The 12,599-nt window shown below is 53.8% G+C and overlaps 3 protein-coding genes across 3 annotated transcripts; 1 reads left to right on the plus strand and 2 right to left on the minus strand.

Moving 5' to 3' along the window:
• Window positions 1-116: 116 nt before the first annotated feature.
• Window positions 117-3,180, plus strand: COCSUDRAFT_48149 (SAICAR synthase-like protein; the record flags this gene model as incomplete). Its single annotated transcript, XM_005646006.1, has 9 exons — window positions 117-287; window positions 506-527; window positions 667-722; window positions 984-1,071; window positions 1,293-1,427; window positions 1,737-1,825; window positions 2,026-2,139; window positions 2,356-2,544; window positions 2,959-3,180. Exons 1-9 carry the CDS (start codon window positions 210-212, stop codon window positions 3,178-3,180), a joined length of 993 nt encoding a protein of 330 aa, XP_005646063.1. The 5' UTR covers window positions 117-209.
• A 1,114-nt stretch (window positions 3,181-4,294) lies between these two features.
• COCSUDRAFT_66929 (hypothetical protein) lies at window positions 4,295-8,391 on the minus strand (the record flags this gene model as incomplete). The annotated part of the gene is made up of 7 exons (XM_005646007.1): window positions 4,295-5,100; window positions 5,444-5,587; window positions 5,926-6,132; window positions 6,376-6,424; window positions 6,682-6,905; window positions 7,194-7,312; window positions 8,328-8,391. 7 exons carry the CDS (start codon window positions 8,389-8,391, stop codon window positions 5,032-5,034), a joined length of 876 nt encoding a protein of 291 aa, XP_005646064.1. The 3' UTR covers window positions 4,295-5,031.
• A 1,590-nt stretch (window positions 8,392-9,981) lies between these two features.
• On the minus strand, window positions 9,982-12,578 carry COCSUDRAFT_56736 (hypothetical protein; the record flags this gene model as incomplete). Its single annotated transcript, XM_005646008.1, has 7 exons — window positions 9,982-10,117; window positions 10,486-10,635; window positions 10,937-11,064; window positions 11,321-11,419; window positions 11,769-11,869; window positions 12,212-12,404; window positions 12,543-12,578. The coding sequence occupies 7 exons, from the start codon at window positions 12,576-12,578 to the stop codon at window positions 9,982-9,984; spliced, it is 843 nt and encodes a 280-aa protein (XP_005646065.1).
• Between the last annotated feature and the right edge of the window lie 21 nt (window positions 12,579-12,599).

The raw sequence follows: 12,599 nt of genomic DNA on the forward strand, positions 1-12,599 counted from the left end.
GGCGTTCCTGCTTGTTAAGCTGAGAACAATGATTCTCCCCCAAAAAGGATTCTTCACTTTTGCTCACAGGATCTTCCTCGCAATATCTGCCATTCGGGATCTTCGGGTCATTTCAGAATTTTATTGTGCAAGACTGATTTTGCCCAAGAGTAGCTTGAAGGCGTGCGTGGTCACGACGGTACAGAGCGGACGCTTTTTCCTCGTCTGGTATGGTCTGCTTCTCGTTGATGACGAAGGGGAATGTCGAGAGCAACAAACTCTCGCAACTACGACCTTGCAAGCACCAGGTGGGTCCCAAGCCGACACATTAATCGGGCGTTGAAACGTGGGTAGACTGGTCCTGTCAGAGTTGCTGCAGTAGCCAAGAGCAACTTCGTTCGTACGAATGCGTTGTTGGGGACGCATCTCAAAACGAAAATACTCATAGGGTATCTTCTAAAAATGTTCGTTCTGAAGGAAGGGGCTCGGCCTTTGGTCTGAAAATGCTGCTTGGTCTGTTGTGCAGGTAGCAGGACATCTTTTCGAAGGTGGGACACTCACTCAAGCACTAATTAGCAATTCTAATTTCACATACATATTCATACACTAAAATTGAAGTAGAGGCCAGGTCCCTCTCTGTGTTTGGTGTTTCGTGCTGACATATGTTGGGTAATTGTATTCATGCAGAGGGCAAAGCTGGATCCCTCGTTGACGACTCTGGGCACTTCTATAAGCCACTGCAGGTGAATTTAATGAGTTCACTCACCCTCGCCTGGATCCACGAACCAAGCACTTGCCCCTTTCGCTGGCTGGCAACTTTATGCATGTGACTATCTTGCAAGACAGTGCAGCTGCTGATCGCTAGAGACATTGGTCAAGCTGGTTCCTCCAGTGTTCAGCAATTGAACACGTGTTCAATTGCTGATCACGTTTCTCTCTTGGCAGCGCAAGGGCGTAAGCCTACAAAGAGCAGAACGTGATCTCTCTCCGATGTGCCCATTCAGGGTGGGCCCCGTGGGCGGAGGGAGCACGAGTTCTACGAGACAATCCGAGCGGAGAAGGAAGCGTGTGCAGAGAGGCGGAGCGCCTCAGGTCCGGCTTTGGCATAGCCCTCAGTCTGTGAAAGCCACTTTGCTTGTAGCAGCTTGCCGCTGGACTGTCAAAAGTGCCCCTGACTTGCGGCAAATGCATTCTGTCAAAATTTATCCCTGGCAACTGTTCTGGGACCAATCTGCTGGCCAGAAGCTCCCTGGAGAGCCAAATCACATGTCACAAGCGAAGCAGGGGCGTCACGATGGCTGTGGGATGTTCAGGCAGCGAGGATGGGCACAGTGCGTGCGAGGAGGCGTCCAGCAGCGGGCGCAGCACAGAGGAGGAGGAGTACAGCTGGGGGCAGGTCGCATTCTGCATACGCAACGCCGTGCTGCTCTCGGTCATACCCGATTACCGTGTGCCCCGCCCGCTGTGCCTTTTTCATTGCTTGAGCTGCGGCTCTGATGGCAGAAGTGCATTGCAGTCGTCTCAGTCAGGCGCTGCGTTTCGCGCGGTTGCCATTGGGCCACCTCAGTGTGTTACGCTCCCGCATGCAATATTTGTGTTGCACCTTTGTTTTGCACACCTGTGCAGACTTTTCTTTCAAAATTCATTCAGGCATCGCGCTTGCTGGCGTTTGTTTTTCCGAAGCTTCTCCGAGGCTTGAGCCTGCGTGGTTGGAAGGGGAACATGGGGTGTTGAAAATGTCATATTGGGTTCTGCAGATGGAGTGGTGATGGCTGGAGGGCGCACGCTAGTGGAGCTTGAGGATGTGGCGCAGCACTACCGGCGGCCCAGCATCATAGACATCAAGGTTAGATCTTGTACTTCTTCAGGTTATATGACAGGGTCCAAATGCACGAGGTTTCTAATGATGTGTGCCTCAGTTGGGCAGGAAGATGAGTCAGTTTATAAAGTGGGCAGCCATGGAAAGTGCCCAAGAATGTTTTCTGTGGGAGAGGAGTGTTCAAGGATTTGAGTGTGGCCCAGTGAGCGCATGTGGCTGGGTTGCAGGTGGGCTACCAGACGTGGTACCCCAACGCGGACCCCTCCTACATCCAGCGCTGCCAGATAAAGGACGAGCAGACCACGCAGGCCACCTTCGGCTTCAAAGTCTGCGGCATGCAGGTGGGCTGCAGCTTGTCCTCCTCGAAGGGTTCTGCTCTTTTCAGCATGCATGCGGCCTGGGGCAATTTCTTTCTTCACACAAGCTTTCCTTGCCTTGCCAGTCAGGGGACCTATCAACTCGTTTTTTACTTCAGAGCCACTTGTGACAGGGCGCAAGGGTTGATGCAGTGGTTGGTGACTCCAGCATCATTACTAAGGGGTGAGTGATGGCGCCAGGTGTACCGGGCCTGCCAGCGGGGCTACTGGCGCGCGAGCAAGCGCTGGTGCAAGGCGCTGCAGCCGGAGGCGGTCAACAAGGCGCTGTTGCGATTCGCCAACAACGAGGCCGGCCTGCGCCCGGCCGATGTCTATGGTGGGCCCAACGGCGCCTTCGCGCAGCTGCAGCAGCTCGCAGCCTGGTTCCAGGTGCACCCCCCTGTCCCCACCCATCACTGCAGCCATGGCGGAGCAATGTAATTGATGCAACGCCATTCAAAGCACACGATGGAGAATCCCACCTAGACAGCCCCAGAAGCAGGGAAGTCAGTCAGCAGAAGGCTGGGAAGCCTTGTGGAGATTGCTCTGTCCATCATACATGGAGGTCCAGGAAAGAATAATATTGCATGCGGCTCCCACCAGTTGCCCCCCAGGTCCCAAGAAGTGCTGGCTGCTTGAGAAGATGGTTCTGTGCTGGTCGGCACCGCGCATGCATGCCCTGCTCTCTGCTGACCCGGGGAGAACAACCTTTGCAAATTTTCCACTTTCTGCCCCAGATGCTCGACATCGAGATCAGCCAGCTGCTTCCGAGTGCTAAAGGCTGTTTCTATGTGTGCCGCGCAGATGCAGCGGGACTTCCAGTTTTACAGCAGCTCGGTGCTTATCATCTACGAGGGGGATGCTGCGAGCGCAGAGGATGCCAACGTGTCAATCCGGCTCGTGGACTTTGCGCACAGCTTCCCCAGCCAGGGCGCCAAGGACCTCAACTTCCTGCGCGGCCTCCTCGCGCTGTCAAGCACGCTGTCCAGCGTGCTGTGCCTTGACCACCACGACTGCTTGTTCTAAGCCCTATTTGGGCCGGGATCTATGAGCGCGTGAGAGGGCACCGCCCCTCGTGGAGCACCGCAGAGTCCTGTTTTGGCCGGGGACTGACCGCGTCACTTGGCGCCGCACCAGAATCCTGTTTTGGCGCTGCCAACCATGATCGCCCCTGGCGCCACGGCCTGTTTTGGCTTGGACCATTACGGTTGCCTATTTGAGCAATGCGTCCTTATTAGGCGTGGCCGATTCAGAACGCTTGTTTTGGCGCCGCGCCTAATAAGCTCAGAGCAGCGCTGACCCCTCGCTTTAGCTTGCCGGATGTGAACATGCTGCACAATCCCATACCTTGATCTCTTGAGCACTGGTTGCGCCGTAGCAGCATATTACAAGGAGCTCAAGTGCCGGAGACGAGCTGATCAGGACATCCTCCTGGTGGTAAAGGGAGCTGTTGCTCGTGGGATTTGTGTGCTGTGCGGCGCTGGAACAGTGCTAAAGAAGGTCATGTGAGGTGGCGGTTGTGGCTGGCGTAGACGCAGGCATGCAGCACTTTGGTATTGAAAGTAGATTCTGTTGCCCGCCAGGGACTGTGTATGTGTCCGTCATGACTGCGCACTGCTTAGGAATGCTTTCCCGGCACGTCTGCTCGGTTGTTTTCTGTTGTTGCGTTTTGTGTCAGCTGAGTACACGATATACCTGCCATGAACATCTGTGACACCTGTAGAGCGTGCACATTATTTGTGTATTGCACAGTATCCTGCTATGGTGCCTTCCTGCCCGTTGATCAATAGCAGATGTGTAGAATTAGCCAGGCGCAGCGCGCTAGTTAGAACAGCCTCTTCAGGCAGGTAGTTTGGGGCTCAGCAGAGAATTTGGATTGCTCTTGCAATCCTAGGTAGTCCTGTTGTATCCAATTGGCACTCTTGTGCACCATTGATACAGTGTGGGCTTTGTTCATAGCGGCTAGCGTGGGGCCTTGTAAAGACTTTCTCCGGAAGCTGAGTACGCAGAAACTCTACGTGAGCTGTCCAACATGAGTCGTTTTATTCGGGCCAAAAGTGCATGCATGGAAAGCCGGTCCACATACACAGTGCCAGCCAGTGGACATCACAACTTTGCCATTGAACGCTTCAAAAGAGAAGAATCGAGTGAAGCCATTACAGTGGTTGGCTTCACACAGCGTCGGACAACCCATTGTAGCAACCCTTGGAAAGGAGTTGGTGAGCAGATGTCCACCTTTCAAGTCCTTTGAAAGCCGGACTCCCACCAGCCTCAACCCAGTCAGAATGCAGACCAAAATGTTTCCCTGTAAGTTGCTACCCTAGTCATACCTCATATACTTCACCTAACATGGTTGGGGGAATGGTTTTAACAAATCAGTGACTCTCAACACACCGAAATTAATTATGAATCCACACTGTGCACTGAACCAAAAAATCCCTGAAGCCAGTCAGGCGCAAATACATAGAATGTGAACCAGGAGGGTGGAGGAAGTCACTCTGCTGTGCATCAGCACACACTCTACTGTACTTCGGTATTCAATTAAGACCTGCCCAATCCTTCACCAGTCGAATCAAGTCTCACCAAAGCTGCCGACCCAGCAAATGGTTCAATCAGGCAAACCCAGTGACAGCAGTGCTCACCCCAGTTCTGCCAAAGCTGTAAGAATTGTGTTCTTGCAGGTAAAATACTTCACAAGACACTCCCTGTAGACTGCTCCTAAACATTTACACCAGTCCTCCCTCACACATTAATGTGCAGCCTGCCTGTGTGCGTGGGAGCAACCTGGGCATAGATTTTATTGCAAAGGAGTGCCGCATGTTATGTGGAGGATTGATACAGAATATCAGTACTGCTCACTTGCCGCTGAGGGACTATTCAAGGCTTGTACATCTTGTCAGGCTTGTCCATCTTCTCGGGCATGGCCTTCACCTCCTTGACCTCAACCTGCACCAGACATCACCCCTCTCAGTGATTCACCCCACCTTTTTACATTCGCCCCGTCGCAGCACTCCATGTGCAGAACACTGCGCCCCTAGTGAGACCTGCTCAAGAGGAGCCACAGCTCTGCACTGCAAGGCCCTTGGGCTGCATCATTTACTGAACAGGACATTCAGCAGGAGGAGCAACATTTAGACAGCTGCTCAATCAGCAGATCAGACCGGCAACCCTACAGCATGTTATCCCCCTGCTACTGTGTTTTCATTCCTTGAATTGGAGGTGATATGCAGCAGGCTGCCCTGGGCGTTGCTACAATTTGTGGGAGTCTGGAGGTTCAGGGTGCACACACCTTGGGGGCCTCAGTGGGCATGGGGGTGGGTGAAGGGGTAGGGGAGGGGGTGGGTGACGGGGTGGGTGATGGGGTGGGCGAAGGGGTGGGCGAAGGGGTGGGCGATGGGGTGGGCGAAGGGGTGGGTGTGGGGGTCACCGGCACCTGCAGAAAGCAAAATATAGCATCAGATCAATACAAAGCCATTTGCTTCTCATTCAATCATATTCTTGGCCTGGGCCGTTTGTGGCAGCCAAGCAGAGCATGCACAGTGCTGCCTGTGTGTCTCGCCTGCTCATTCGCTGTATACACGTAGCTATAAAATGCACACATCCATATACAGTAGTTGGCCTATCCAGTCTAGGCATGCCATCATTCTGTTGAGCAATGGGGAGCAACCCGGTGTAACCTGCAGCTGTCAGCCTTACAGATGCTTCATGCACTGGCATGAGAAGATTGACCAAAGAAAGGAATGACCAGAGAACACATGAGAAGATTCGCACCTCGATGGTGTAGCACGGAGGAGGCGCAGGCACATCCTTGAGCTTGATCTCCTCCTTGGGCATTTTGTCCATGGGCATTTTGTCACCCTCCATGCCGGCCAGACGGCGGCCGCCGTAAAACTTGTCGGGCTTGTCCATCTTCAGGGGCTTCTCCTCCTTCAGGGGCTTCTCCTCCTTCACCGGCGCGGGCGCGGGCGGGCAGATCACCTGCACCCAGTTTCGAAGTTGAATTCAGGATATTATCATTCGTCTAATGCCATCCTGCATTGACTCTTCATTCGCCCCTGTGCATGCCTGGGGTGGATACAAAACTACATGGGCATCTGCTGGGAAGCAAGCCGTGTCTGCATGTGTATCATCTCATTCAAGTCTGTACAGAGCAGTGTGCAGGAAGTCTGCAGCAGATATGTACTGCGTGAGACCGGGTGAGGTGGGGCTTGCCTGGGTGACAGTGGGCACGGGGGTGGGAGATGGGGTGTGAGTGGGCTCCGGAGTGGGGCTGCAGCACAGCACATACAGTTCTCAGCCTAGATACAGCTCTTGACTGCTTTTTTCTGCAGGATGCAGTCACCCTATCTCTCCTGGACACCAGGCTCTTGGCTGCAGGTCTTCAAGGTGGTGGGCAATACAAACACAGCGCACTCGGGGCGACGCAATGCCCACAGCTATCAACTGCGGCCGGTGTTCTTTACCCGCATGCTCACTTGCAAGATATGACATACAGCAATAATTCCAAGCTGGCATCACAGGGCGAACCTGGGGGTGGGAGACGGGGTGGGTGAGGGGGTGGGCTCCGGGGTGGGTGATGGGGTGGGCGAGGGGGTGGGTGAAGGGGTAGGCTCCGGGGTGGGTGAAGGGGTAGGTGAGGGGGTGGGCGAAGGGGTAGGTGAGGGGGTGGGCGAGGGGGTCAGGTAGACAGTGGGGCCTGGGACCTCGACATACACAGTCGGGCCTGGCACCGGCACCGACACATACACAACCTGCACAGGCGGCAGATGAAGTCTCAGGCACTGCAAGAAGCGCTATATGGCCAGCAGTTCCTCTACTGACTGCCTCGAGCATGCGCACAGCTGCAACAACAGTGAAATTTGCAACAAGTCAAGAGCAGAGATGGTCCACAACGCATTGGTAGCTGAGCCAAGCTTGCATAAGATACCCATGATTTTAGGCAGACATTGTGGTTTCCTTTCCTGAAGGTCCTTTGAGGGGAAGACAGATCGAAGGTTATTAGACTAGGAGCAAATACAGGCAAGACTGTGCTGCCCCACCTTCTCCTTGGGCTCCTTGTCCTTGAACTCAGGTGCTGGCTTGAATTCAGGGGCAGGCTTGAAGTCCATAGGCTTGGAGTCCATTGACTTGTCATCTCCTCCCTTGAGGCTGCGACCACCTGCATAGGGGAGAAGACGTCAGAGCAAGTGGGAGTTCGGATGCGCTGGCAGTGCTTTCGCAGCCACAGTAGCCAGGAAGCCATGAAGCAGCCGGGCCGATGCTTCGCAAAAAGCCCTCAAAAGAGTGCAGGCTCGAACCACATAGAATTCAGGCGCGCCAGTCCCGCAGGGACCGCACGGCAAAGGGCTCAAGTGTCACAGCGATCTGAATCCGATCTGCGCCCGCCCTGTCACTGACGCCCGGTGGGAAATAATATTTAACTGAATAATGTGCCGTGATGAAGCACTTGATCTGCTGCCATGGCCAATTGCAAGGTGCATCACCCCGCAGCACCTCAAGGCTCTTCCCACCGATATCACGTGTAGGCATGGCCATCAACGCTGCACTGCGACATAAACAGCCCAAGAAACCCAATCTGGCAGACATTTTCACAGGATTATGAGTAAGCGCTCAATCCCCAGGCACTTTAGCTGCATAGTATCTGTACCATTGGCTCCACAGCAAGCGCAAGTCCGGTGCGTCATGCGGTTTCGCAAACTCAAATGGCGGCTAAGACTCCAAATTGTCCCAAAAACCAAGCTTAACATCATACTTAAAGCTCATGTAGACAGCTGAGACCCGAAAAGGTAAATCTTGGCGACGTACTGACCGTCTTCAAAAGTGTACGGATAAATGGTCGACAACCCCACGCCGACTGAGGAGGGCTGTACTCCGGAAAGGAAGAGCTTTAGGACCCCAAAATAATCAGAATGATGACATCACCCGATACAGACCGATCCGGCACCTCTTGGAGCAACAACCTGGTCTTGCAGCTTCCCCGTGAAAGCTCGGATGCTCCGCATGTTAGTCAGACCAAATTTGACCGAGCCATTCCGCCAAGCGACCAACAGCTGGCCTGTACTTGCTGATAAATGATGATCTGAGCCCTATTGGCTTGCATTTTACAGCGGTGAAGAGCTGGTAGTTCGCCAAATTGAATTAAAGGACATTGACTGATGCCATCGGCTTCCTACCTGCGCTGTGGGCGACGCATACGGACGCGGCGAGGAGAGCAAGGAGGAATATGGCTTTTCCCATCTTAGCGGCTCACGCTTGACTGGATACTCAGAGTTCTTGGGTGCGTAGTGCGGAGACAATCCTTCGACCTCTGCAAGTGTCCGAGGGGGTGGGAACATTAAAATGTGGCAGGAAATATTGAGGGCCCTTCGGGACGCGCCAGATGTCCCCCATACAGGGCCCTTTCAATTCACCCCCACATGGAGTCGACCACCCCCAACTTTTCTATCCTTTTATTGGGGTCCGCCTCGACCCTGATAATTTTATGCATTTGTGAGTCTCAACCGGGTCGGGATGGTAGCTTCAAAGAATCCTGAATTCGTTGCTAGATCCTGATCAGGTCTGGCAACTTGCATCACTGCTCTTCATTGGTATCAAAGATATACTCTTCATCAGATCATGATCAGACTGACTATCAGATGATGTCTATTAGCATCACTGATGGCGTGCGCATGTAAGGTCGTCTTACACATGCACATGCAAGCTAAAACAAGGCGTCTAAGAAACTCCCTTTATCATGGTCAAGGCCAATTTTCAAACAAACAAACTAGCTCTGATACACTACTACTGCCACAGGCTGTGCCAGCTGTGGCACAGAGCCTTGTCATTCAGGCACCGAGTGGGACTTGCACTGCAATGCCTCGAAAGCCACAGAAATATAAATACACCAGTGGTACTCTGCAGCTACCGCAAAATATCAAGCTTTCTCGACTTCTGTCCTCCTATCGCACAATGCCTTGGACCACCTGCCAACAAGCGCCTTGCAGATGACAGCTGCTGTCCAATGCACATGCAATCCCCAAAAAGCAGCTGCATGGTTCATTTCTAGTATACAATACACCATGATGTACAATCATCTCTTCCGCCAGCAGATTGCAGTCATCTGATCTCATGAGAGGACATCCTCTGCATCTGTAATTGCAATCTTGTGGATCTGGTGCCTGCGTCTTGGACAGCTATCTCCATCTCAATTCAAGCATCTTCTGCATCCATCTTGGACTGTCTTTTCTTTGACCATCTGCTTTGCCGAACCAATCTCTGCGACTACGTGGGTTGGCAACAATACTGCCCGAGAAGATGTCAGTTCTTCCGTCTCATATACACTTGAGGGCGCTGGGCACACAAATGCCCTGTGAGGTACGATTGCATAGAATGCCTCATCTATGATAGTGTATCCAAACTTTGGGGCTGCAAGGACATAGGAAACATGCGTTGGATCTGACTGGCACAACTATGCACCAGCAGCTTCAATGATGGTATAGGGCAAGCACAGCAGTGGTGTATGGATTATTGTACAGACCAATCTAGTCTGAAGCAGGCCCAGCAAGACTACAGGCATGCATTATATAAGCAGCTGACCAAGGGCGACTTCAATAGCCTCTTTGAAAGTTTCATCAACCATCATCTTTCGATGTGAAAGATCACTCTCTGCAGTGCCGTGCTCAGAAGTAGCCGCACTGGACTCTCGCAAGCACTTCCAAAGTACAGAATAAGGGTCTCTTCTGCAAAATATATGGCGCTTACTGCCTTGCAGCTCCTTGTTGCTTGCTGAGGCAACTGCCCCGATTGGGCAGTGGAAAAGATCATCAGTCGGCGGGAGGGATGGCCGCCTTACAGGAGGGTGATGACGCTGCGCTGTGGCAGAGGCGACTCATCCGCCAGGTCATTTGCTGACACGATCAGCGCTGCCAACGCTGCGCTGGCCTCCAGCGGTGTGTCGGGGCTCATCAGCCTGTGCAGCGTCCGCCTGCCGCAGGAAAAGATCAGCACCTTGTCATGCACTTTCCCGTCTACGGAATCTGAAGCTCCCAGAAACCAGCATACGGATCCGAGGCAAGGTCGGAAGAGTTACAGCGCCATGTGAGGATTTTCCTTTTCGGGGACTCTGTAGGCGACATGCTACACCTCACAGACAAGCTCTGCGCAAGACCCTCATTGCACTGCCGCAATGGTGCAGCGGCAACCCGCCTATGAGCTTTCAAAGCTGACACTGGAAAACAAGGGGGTAATCTTTCTACTGTAGATATACATCACACTGGAGAAACACTCCCAAGTCAGCGGATGGTACACTTTAAAGAGGAAGAAATGGCGAGGCAGAAATGTGGGTGTCCCCACCTGCAGGCAGGGACGCCCCCGGCGGCTGCGGCAATGTCGATGACTCGGCCAGTGCGCTGCTGGCACCGGGGTGCGGGCGTATCAATGCCGGTGATGTGCTCCGGCCCCGGCTGCTCCGGCGCGATGCCGTTTGCCGCCTGAAGCGCGCCCCTGCACCCAAAAAAAACACCTCTTAGCACCTCTGAAAATCCCAGGTGAGAACATCGATCTTTCTTTGTACATGAAGCGGTGCTTGCTCCACGCCAACTCTTTGCAAGGGTTCGCTGTGGCAGGCAGTGGCTTCACCCCACGCCAGTGCTAGACTACTAATGCGCCCTCAATGATGCCACTGACAAGATCGAGCAAGCATCCATGCAATGACATGCGTGGTGAAGAGCAGAAGCAACCATTTCCACCACTCTGGAAACTGCGTCTGCAGAGCCAAAAACATTGGGATGACAGGGCATCTCACATGAAGCAGGCGGTGGGCGCGGGTGGAAGTGCGGTGGCGGCTGCGTACTCTGCCAGCAGAGCCTCGCGCATCTCGCCAAAGGTGAAGTCCGACAGCGGCAGGAAATCCAACAGGCGCCCAGACGGACCCTGCGCTCAAACACCGCCCCTCAGATGAGCCATGCATTTGGACAGAGCTTAGTGGTGGGAATAGGATTCACCCAAGACAGGCGCTTGCACTGAGAGCACTGAAGAGAAAGTCCAATAAAAGAACCTCATGCTGGCAAGCGTCAATCAAACTTGCAGATGAGGCCTCGAGTGCCTGGTTTGAATGCTCAGGTGCTTCAATGCACTGATCAACGTGGCTGCGGTTGCAGTCATTCCGAGGGGGTGGTCAAAGACATACCTTGAACTGCATGTAGGGCCAGTGCAGGTCATCGTCGTCCGCGTACTGGAATCCCTGCACCGTGCAGCAGAAGTCGCCCGTGTGATTCTCCAGCTGATGCTGCACGCACACGGCCACCCAGTCACACCTCACCCGCTTCTCAAAATTTCAAATGAGTGACATTTTGTCTTACACCCGTGCATTAAGGGTGGATCAGCAGTGAACCTTCCGTCAGCAGCACTGTCAAGCATACATGCAAGCAAACAAAGCAGATGGCATACAAGTGACCTGGCTCGGTCTCTAGATGAATGTCCACGTTCGAAAGTGCCCCACGAGTTCCCACAAAAGTATAGACCAAGGGTTACACTCATGCAACATGCAGAGGCTCAACATGTGGTGGGAATAGAAAGGCAGGCGCTGTGGAGGATGGCTGACGGCTGCGATGCTGGCACAAGGATGTGGGACTCACCGTCTGGTACCAGTTGGGTGAGAACCAGGTGACGTCACCCTTAGTCAGCACCGCCTCCTGCAGCGGCCCCTCGCACGCCAGGTGCTTGTTGTACGTGCGCGCTGCACCGACACAACAGAAACACCTCGATGCGAGCTCATGAGCAGTTGAAGGCATGGCCAGGAGGGGGGGGTTGGAACTGGACACCCAGTACCAGAACATCTCTAGTAAGCGTCAGTGCATGGCGCGCGTAGCAAAGCACAAGAGAAACAGGTGCATTCGCACTGTGTTCTGCCAGTACCCACAGCACTTCCCAGAAACTGGTGCACTTTTCCTGCAGAGGTATTGTGGAGAGATGACACCCTCGATGATGCAGTGCATCAATGGGCTGGTGTCGTCAATCAAGGCTATAAATATTGTGACTCTTGCAGCGGCGCATCCAAGATGGAAGTGTGAGGCAGTACCGGTGATGGAGCCGTGGAGGATTCGGACGATGCCGAATGCGTTGCCGTGGTTGTGCACGGGGCTGAAGTGGCCGGCCGGCCAGATCTCCAGCACGTAGGGGATCCCGGGGGAGCAGCCGCAGGGAACGCCCACGGAGACGCGCAGGTAGCTCTGCCGCCGGGGGACCCCCGCGCAACACCGCGCCGCCTTCTCCTGGAGAGCCACATGACGATTCAAATCTGAATTCAAAATTCTGGTAAACAGTTAAAGAATTTTGCAGCACGGTGGACTTGGCTGCAGTGCCCCGCCTCTGTGGCAGAGAGGCCCTGGAGCAAGGGGGTGAGAAGGGACTCGCAATTCAGAGCAGCTGCAAGATTGCCCGAGCATGCTGCTGCAAGTCCTGGATTT

This window comes from Coccomyxa subellipsoidea, assembly GCF_000258705.1.
Source record: "Coccomyxa subellipsoidea C-169, whole genome shotgun sequence".
NCBI lineage: Eukaryota > Viridiplantae > Chlorophyta > Trebouxiophyceae > Coccomyxaceae > Coccomyxa > Coccomyxa subellipsoidea.